The sequence below is a fragment of the Apteryx rowi genome, unplaced genomic scaffold (assembly GCF_003343035.1).
Source record: "Apteryx rowi isolate R43461 unplaced genomic scaffold, aptRow1 scaffold_25, whole genome shotgun sequence".
Classification (NCBI taxonomy): Eukaryota; Metazoa; Chordata; class Aves; order Apterygiformes; family Apterygidae; genus Apteryx; species Apteryx rowi.
The window spans coordinates 777,387-786,265 of NW_020448863.1; the positions used below are offsets into that span (position 1 = coordinate 777,387).

Sequence of the window (8,879 nt, forward strand, 5' to 3'; positions counted from 1 at the left end):
TTAATAGTACCAGACGTAAACAAACAGTGATGCAGGTTCAAGATTGTCACCAGCTTTGGAAAACAGAGGAATGTTACAGTAACCTGTAAATGTAATGACACTTCATTAGTATATTAACCACAAATGCAAAGCTTATGATGGAGTTATCTCCATCAGAATTTACATAATCATCTACTGTGCAAATGAAGCATAATTTATGATTCTCTAAATAACACTTAAAAATAAACTGAAATCATAGAGATCTGCAAACCCATATCTACTGGTTTTCTCCTCTACATATACAATATTTCAATTCTGGCATTTTTGGACAGAAAAACTCCCATTATAAACTTTCAGTGCCTTTAAGGATGTTCTTGGTTTTCAAACTGAAGACTTCTATCCCAATGATATTTAAAGATTAGGAAAGCACACATTTTAATATCCAGAAAACTGTGATGCACACACTGTTCTTATAGCACCTCCAATTAAATAACTTGTGAATCAACAGTGATACGGCTTCTGGGAAAACAACCATTCTGCATTTTTTTCCCCATTCTGGGAAAAAAAGCATTCGGTGTTGCAATGGTAACACTCTATTCAGCTGAAGCAGAGAAAAGGTGTAGCATGAGATTGTCTCCTAGCCATGACCTCTTAAACCTGTTAAAGATCTTTTTCATTCAAGATTGTTCTCCAGTATCAGAGGTATGGCATAATTCAGAAACTAAATGCATCTGGAGACCTGAAGCATTTGGAGAAGCCGTATTTCTAAACTTCAGACTTAACTAACTTTCCTGCTCTGAAAACAAAACAAATCCCCTCCCCAACCCAAAATCTTTTTTGCTTTATAAAATTGTAAAATGTCCATATTACATAATATTAAACAGTGTCAAAATTTTGGTAAATTAAATATTTTCTGTATTTTATCTATGTATTTATAGCTGCAGTTATTTAAGTATCTATTATGAGTAAGTATCTGTGTTCATAGCTACAGTTTTCAAAATTCTTCTTTAAATACAGTCTGTGGGAGCCTCATTTGGGCTTGGATTTTCTTTTTTTTGTCCAACATGAAAGTCCACCTGGCACCTAAGGTTCAGCTGCTGGGCAGCAGATATTAAAGCTGAGCAAATYGGCACCTAGTTCACCTACAAGACGCTCATGTGCCTTTGCTTTCCTCAGCTCATTGGTTTAGTCTAGTGGGCTCAGTCTGAGTGCACCGGACAAATCAGGTTCCATACAAAAACTGGCAACAGTCAGCTTTTCTTTCAAGTTACAGTGCAGGAGGTAACATGCATTAGAGATCAATTTTAGAGCATTCACCCAGTATGTGGAAGACTAAGACTCATTTCCAAGGACTGTTTTCTAGCCCCTAGCTATATGGTATTCTACAGTGTCATGAGTGAAGTAAAACGTCTTCCTTTCTATTGATATTGTTCCAATTTGTATGAAATAATTAACTATTCATTGACCCAGTGATGATAGTATGGTTGTGGGACGTGGGATGTTTGCATTCTTGTTCTGTTATTTAAGGATTTTACATAATAAAGTCATAGAGATGGGGCCTATAACCCAGCCCCCTTCTCTAGTCTTTAACCTCCCAGCTAGAGAATTATTTTCATTTTTCAGCCCCTCTTTCAATGTATCTGCTTAATCATTGCATGAAAAATGAAATGCTCCCACAGGTGGGCAGCAAGCACCCTTCCCCAGGGCAATTTACAGCTGAGTGGTGGGGAGACTGCTGGGGGAGGGAGGAAAGTGAAGATATAAATTTGAATCCTTTCAGCAGAGAGTGCAGGGGAGGGTGGCAATGGCAAAACTTTGTGCTGTCACCTGTTCAAAAAAAAAAAAAAAAAAAAAGAGATGTAAGCACTGCTCAGCTTTTGGAAGGATGAGCTTAAGCAACCTGCCCTCAGGGGAAACCTCAGGGATATGAGTCCTAGGGAAGGAGGGGCAGTCCTGTAGTGCAGAATAAAGCATCAGAGCCTTGAAGAGGGGTAGGATTTAAGTCATAACTCACTCCTTAGTATTTTGGCTTAGACAGTTCTCAGAAATACAGACTGTTGTGAATCCCCTTGTAAGACACATTATATTCCCCTCTCACTATTTTGGGAGCATAGGTACCTAAGGCAAAATTGTGGTTCCAGCCTGGGAATCCAGAGGTCTCAATGTTAAGTATCACCATGAATTCTGAAATTAGCTGTCAGCTTGTTTTTTAACAGCATTTCATTTATGCCCCTGGGTAGCTTAATGACATTTACATTTTTTTCTGTGTATTAAGGGGGGGGGGGCAATTTGTTTGGCACTGTTTATAGTTATTGCATCTACACTCGTTTCTTAATGTTTTAAAATTACTCCACTCAAAATCTGTAGTGTAGAATCTGCATTCTCTTGCATTTCAAAAAATGTAAATTCATCATTTGTGACCCAAATTAAACTATACAGGCACACTAGAGATGCACTGAAAAATTCTACAAATAAATTTGCCCAAAATGATGGTTTTGCAACCATATTTAAGCTATAATGTCTGCTATTTAAAGTTCTCTCAGATATCAGGGGGGGTTATTTCCACGAAACATGCAAATAAAGGGAAAATAGATGGTGATCAGTGTAAAGATTTATGTTGGAGAAAGGCAAGTGTGCTTTAAGAGTAAATGTCTTTGTTCTTGTGCAACTCCTCTCCTTCTAGAAAGAATCACAAACAGCTCTATGATGTTTTCAGAACCTGGAAGGAAAAAGCCATTAAAAATCCTGTTAAGCTTAATAAAAAAGGCACAGTGCCCATTGCCAGCTCTGACTTTTTGCCTTCACATCTTCATTCGCTAATAAAAGTTGGTTCTGTTTGTTTTGTCAGAAATAGCTTTGGAAATTCAATATAGTAAACAGCCATTTTACATAAGCCTTTCTCCTTGGCCTACTGACTTCTGTGTCTGCTCTTTATTGCACAGCCTATTAATCTGTGAGATTCCAGGAGCTATGCTGGTACAATAAAAAAAAAAATACTACCAATAATAAAACTGTAAATATTATGCTTAATTTATTTTCTTCTTTCTCTGCTCTGAAAAGTTGCAGATAGGTAGTATGAGGGTTTTGTGGGTTTTGGGGTTTTTTTTGGGGGGGATTGTATTGTTATTTGGGCCTGACTGAGTAGCAAGTGCACAAAACTGTTGCCTTTGTGGTGCTTTTGACTAATCGCTGTTCTCGCTTCCTGTTGGAACAAGCTAAAATACTGTCTGATCTGTTTCTGCTTGGAATGGAAGTGGAGGAATACTGCAGTAGGAATAATTAACAGTCATAAATATTCTTTTGATTTCTATACTGTGGATTTGCATTCAGAGACTACAATGTCTTAAAAATACAAAGAGTGCAATTTTTACCTATTATTATACATAATGCAAAGCTTCTTGTGGGAAATGAACATAATGCTGTACTCCATCAATACTACAGTAAGGATAAAAAATTCTGTTGTTATAGGTTACTTTGTGCTATTATATGCAGTTCACTCCTAAGAATATTACCTTTGCTCAGGCTCAGCACTGGTAAAGTGTATTGGCCAAGGAATTCATTTGCAGCCAGAGATATCTGATCTTCCACGTTGAAGCGTATCAGTGCCAGCTCTGGAACTTGGACAGTAAACGTAAAAGTCTCATTCCATCTGGGGCTCAAAGCTGATGAAAAGAGAAAATGCACAGTATCAAAATAACATTGCATTCCTTTTGTTTAATGTCAGAACTGTATCTGCTATCACTAGTCTGAACTGGCAGAGATACTAAAATAAATGGTGGAAATCCCACTGATTGCAGTGGTATAGGTCAAATCTATTGTATAGATTGTGGAGTAAAAGCAGTCAAAGAGAAACCCTCAGATTGAAGCCAGCATAGGCAGCTTGAGACATGCCTACAGTATGCATGTCAGCCCCTTCTCGGGATTTCCATGCAATAGCTATATAGTAGTGTAAATCAAAAGCCTAAGAAACTTGGTATCTTCTCTTTGAAGAGAGCAAAATGGGACAGTGACACCAGATTCAGAATCTCTACTCAGCTGAACCAGTTTCATGTTTTTGCCAAAGTTTCTCTTTTTACAGTGTTGGAAATGAGGTAGAAGCTAAACAAATCAAGGTAGAAAAGAGATGACTTGACTAAAAACAAAAACCAAAAAGAGGACTTGGAACAGGAGGGGGCACTTCTTCCTGAAAAAAGTTCATACAGAAAGAAACAGGAATTCAAGAGCCAGTTTAAAACATCAACCATCTACAAAAAGGAGAAGGGAAAAACAGAAGACAGAAGCCTGGAAGAAGGGAGATCACAGAGAACCTTTAGGCTGAGACATTAAGGAGGTCTACATGATAAAGGTAAGAGGATGCTTGAAGACAAATACAAAGAGCACGCACTTCATCTCTCAAGCAGTTAAGGGGCTGGTCTTACTAGAAACCTCATGAAAGAGCTAAGTGGAGAAGTCACAGAAATTTCTTCACAAAAATTCTTTTATTTAATGGTGAGTAAAGACAATGCATTTTCCTTTAGAAGAGAGCTACTGTCTAGGGGAGTTTATGCTTCCTTAACCTCCTGCTCTACAAAAATGGCACACAGAATGAAGTTCTGCTACAGATTTTGTACCACAAGGTCCCAGTCTAGACAGAAATAATTGCAGCCTCCACAAATACATAACAGCTTTTTGGAAAGGAAAAATGGCTATTCCACATGAAATATTGTTGTCTTTTGTTCACAGTTAAGAGAATAAGACCGATGCTCACCGTTGCTTTTTACAACACTAGATTGCCTTTTTGTTTGATCTTCTGGCACACCATAAATTTCTATCTGCACTAAAGGGTCAGCTTTGTTAGTCTTCGATAGATTACTGCGTGGTAACTGATGACCACTGATGAGCTGGAAAATGAAAGTTGTAATGTATTGAAATAATTCTAGAAATGGTCTGTACGTAATAACCAAAAAAAATTCTATAAGAAACAACTATAGGAAGCATGTACCAGCCATATAGAAACTGTTATAAAAATACATACTAAACACAATGAAATTAAGAATAGGATACTTCCTGTTTAATTTGATATCACTGTGTTTTAAATAATAATTTTCAGATTTAAGCATTTTTACTCGATAACTAGCCATAAAAATAACATTTGGTTAGTACACAAAATAAAAATGTCTGAGGACTCAGTCTAGTGATTTTGCATTTTTTGAGGTGAAGCTTACAAACTTCTATTAAAGCTGTGTCTAGCGGACCAGCGCTAACACCCAGGGTGACATCAGCATTGTGTTACAGGCTGTGTAGCAGAGTTCCTTACCTGTGTTCCTTCTCTTTCAAAGTCAAACATAAAAATTCAGCAGTTAGTAGGCACCCTGATGTTTTTCTCCTTAATTTAGTTAGTTCCCTGGAAATTTTGCCTCAGGCTACCTGGTGTTCTGGCAGCAGGTCTAACAAGGGATTTATGACAGTCAAAGCTTTGTCTGCTTTCTAGCTATATTTTGGTACACCTAGGAAAGGATAAGCATCCATACAGTAATCTGCATTTTAGACAGCAGTGGTGGAATGTATCAAGAGAGCTAAGTAAGTCTTCAAGCTTAGGCAGAAGATGTGACTCTTACGGTCCGAATCTCAGAACTAAATGTTAAAACTCATCATACAGATTCTAGTCAACCCTTTCGATCTGTAAAAAGTCAAAGCCACAAATTCCATCTTGTGCTTAGGTATTTCCTTTAACACCTTGCTCCAAGGAAAGTTGTAGCCTGACACATGCAAAGCCAGTGGCCCAGCGAACCCTAATGTTGCCTAGCCCCTGGAAAATAGCTGTTAGCCTCATGAGAAAGCTTTGCAAGCTGCAAGCGCTGACAGACTGCCCACTTAAAACCAGGGGCTTCCTTTGACATGTGAATGTCATCTCTAAAATCCAGCCGCGCGGGCCAAGCGCTGCCTCCTGGTCTTACCCCTTTGCTTCCTTCCTGCCCATTCTCAGCTCCACACTCCAGGTAGGAGCAGAGCGAGCTGCTTTCGGCCTGCTGTGACCTACATCCATAAATGGAGCCGAACATTTGTAGGAGCCAAGGTGAAACAGAGAGAGAGAAAATAACCTGCTGAGCTCAGAAGTTTCCATATAAATTACCTTGCATATTTGTGTTTCAAAGGCTATGCTCTCTTCCTACTGAGGGGAATTATGGGCACATCAGAAAAGAGGGCTGTTGGATTCAGTAAAATCAGCCCCAGTGATTTTTGTGTTCACCTATATCCCTCTCTAAAATGAGCTACTCATTCAGATGCAATCTGAGAGGTTTTTGACACCCAGATGTTTTATATGTTTGACCTCTAACTGTAAACTAATTTCTCCCTTCATCAAACTGGCAACTCTTCTTCAGCAGAAATTGTTTTTCCTTTGACTCCTGCTCCTGAATTTTTTGTCTTCCACCACCATCTCCTGTTTTTTGCTGCCAACCATATTAACTGGGCTCTCTGAATCCTATAGTCCATCCGCCGGCCAGGGGGATGCCAGCACTGCCCTGGAGCCTGCCCTGTCCAGCCTGTCCTTCCCAGCTATGTCATCAGTCTCAAAAGCTGCCTTTCTCTTTTCCAACGTCTTCCATACTCAGAAATTTCCTTTGCATAGTCAATCATTTTGTCTGTCGCCTGGATTACAATCTGGGATTTTTCCTCATCTTTAATCACACAGCCTTATATAAATAAAGGCTAAAATAACTGGTGTGTAGTCATGGGTGCTTGAAATCATGTTTATGTCTACTGTGTGATCGGTATGCTCACTGAAAGGAAACTAAAATGTTCTGGATAAGGTGCACACATTGTGTAAGCATTTTGTAATTGTTATTTAGCTAATGTTTCATTCCCACAATTTATTTCTCTGAAAGAAATGAAATATCAATTATACACTGATGTTATGCTAATTAAATAGCACTTATGCAAGCAGTATACTATGTGATCAGACATAGCATTTTTCATTGGGAAAAGGTAGTTTTCTAAAAATTGTAAAATATCTACTTGACCTCAAAAACAGGGTTTTTCTAATCCATTATTTTTAGATGACATCTATTTCTAGTATTTTTTAAGAACTAAACAAGATTTGAATGTGGGAGAAGTAGAAATAATTTAAATGCTTATTAATTCATCCCCATTTTTACCCTTTTTTATATTTTTTTAAGATGATAAACAGTTTTTACATAGGTGTAGGAAGATAATGAAACTTAAAAGAAGTATAAAGTTTGCTATCATATCTTTAAATGTTTGCCTTTGTCAATTAGCATTATCATAGTACAGGATATTCCTAATACTTGAATAAAATAGCATGAAAACTGCATATTCAATTTATGAAAGTTTTCATAGAGTTTGGTCCCTACAACTATAGCTCACATGTCCCCTTGTCAACTACACCTGTGACCAATGCAAGCTTTATTTTTATTCTCATATACAACACTGTGAAAATCATGTGTTTTTACAAACTCTTTTAATGTCTGAACAAATGCTTTTTATAAACAGAAGTGAACTACAGATGGGAAACCAGTGAAGCAGCAATACCTACTGTATGAGAGTGGTGTGCTGTTAAAAATCAACATTAAACTTTTCAGCAAACTGGAATGAGGATAAAATGAGATACCAATAATAGATAAATTAATAGGTCTGAACTACCTAAAGGCAGTTTTCTTCACATTTTATGGAACAAATCAGGAATTAACTAAACTTACCCTTATTGAAAGAGCTACTGGACTACTTTCTCCTGCTACTTTGTGTGGGTTAAACGTTGAATTGCGGTTTCTCAAGAATTCTGGCTTCAGAATATAGCCACAACCACCATTGTCTAGGAATTTTCCATTTTGCAATTCCATTTGTACTCCAGGTGTCTGGAAATTTAAGGCCACTATAAAGAAAAAAGAGCATGTATTTTGAAAATACATATTTTCATATTTCATATTTCCATATTACATTTCATATTTTATATATTACAGTTAACAATTTATAGAATGACTCTCTGATAGTAATCATAAAAGCAAAAGCATAATAGATTAAAGTATGTATACCTTTCTCCTCACATATAAGATATTGCTATTTCTCTTAAATTTAACAATTTTCAATAATGAATGATTCATGTACAAAAACAAGAAGTGAACTATTTAAAACTGAATATGCACCACATTTTAATAATTATCCTATAGATTTTCTACACTGCAATGTGTACTGTATTTTCCCTTTTTCTTATAAATTAGACCTGGGAGAATATGAAACGAGAGAATTTTTTTTGTCCATGAGGACTAAATTCATAGGCTAGTTTCTCTACTGCAGTAAAATCCTGGACCCTGAACACACTTAGAAAGTTCTGCTACGTAAGGGAAAAACATAGGTTTCTAGCTAACATTAGTGATGGTGCAGAATTCATCACAGACCCATGTCAAAAAGAAGATCAAGAAGCTTTAGGTTGGAATTACGAAATTCAGTGCTAATATATATGAGCTTATAGAATTACAGAATCACAGAATCACAGAATTGCTGAGGTTGGAAGGGACCTCTGGAGATCATCTAGTCCAACCCCCCTGCTCAAGCAGGGTCACCTAGAACACGTTGCACAGGATTGCGTCCAGGCATGTTTTGAATATCTCCAGAGAAGGAGACTCCACAACCTCTCGGGGCAACCTGTTCCAGTGCTCTGTCACCCTCACAGTGAAAAAGTATTTCCTCATGTTCAGCTGGAATTGTCTGTGTTTCAGTTTGTGCCCGTTGCCTTGCGTCCTGTCGCTGGGCACCACTGAAAAGAGTCTGGCCCCATCCTCTCGACACCCTGCCTTCACATACTTGTACACATTGATAAGATCTCCTCTCAGCCTTCTCTTCTCCAGGCTAAACAGGCCAAGCTCTCTCAGTCTTTCCTCATAAGAGAGATGCTCCAGTCCCCT

The 8,879-nt window shown here is 37.8% G+C and overlaps 1 protein-coding gene across 2 annotated transcripts in view; it reads right to left on the reverse strand.

Moving 5' to 3' along the window:
* PLCZ1 (phospholipase C zeta 1) overlaps window positions 1-8,879 on the reverse strand; it is a 60,170-nt gene continuing 51,291 nt past the window's right edge. For both annotated transcript variants that reach the window (XM_026066929.1, XM_026066928.1), the window contains exons 10-13: window positions 7,677-7,849; window positions 4,727-4,859; window positions 3,492-3,641; window positions 1-83 (exon numbers count right to left, since the gene is read on the reverse strand). In XM_026066929.1, coding sequence (XP_025922714.1) covers window positions 1-83; window positions 3,492-3,641; window positions 4,727-4,859; window positions 7,677-7,849 — 539 coding nt within the window. The remainder of the gene's footprint in view (window positions 84-3,491; window positions 3,642-4,726; window positions 4,860-7,676; window positions 7,850-8,879) is intronic.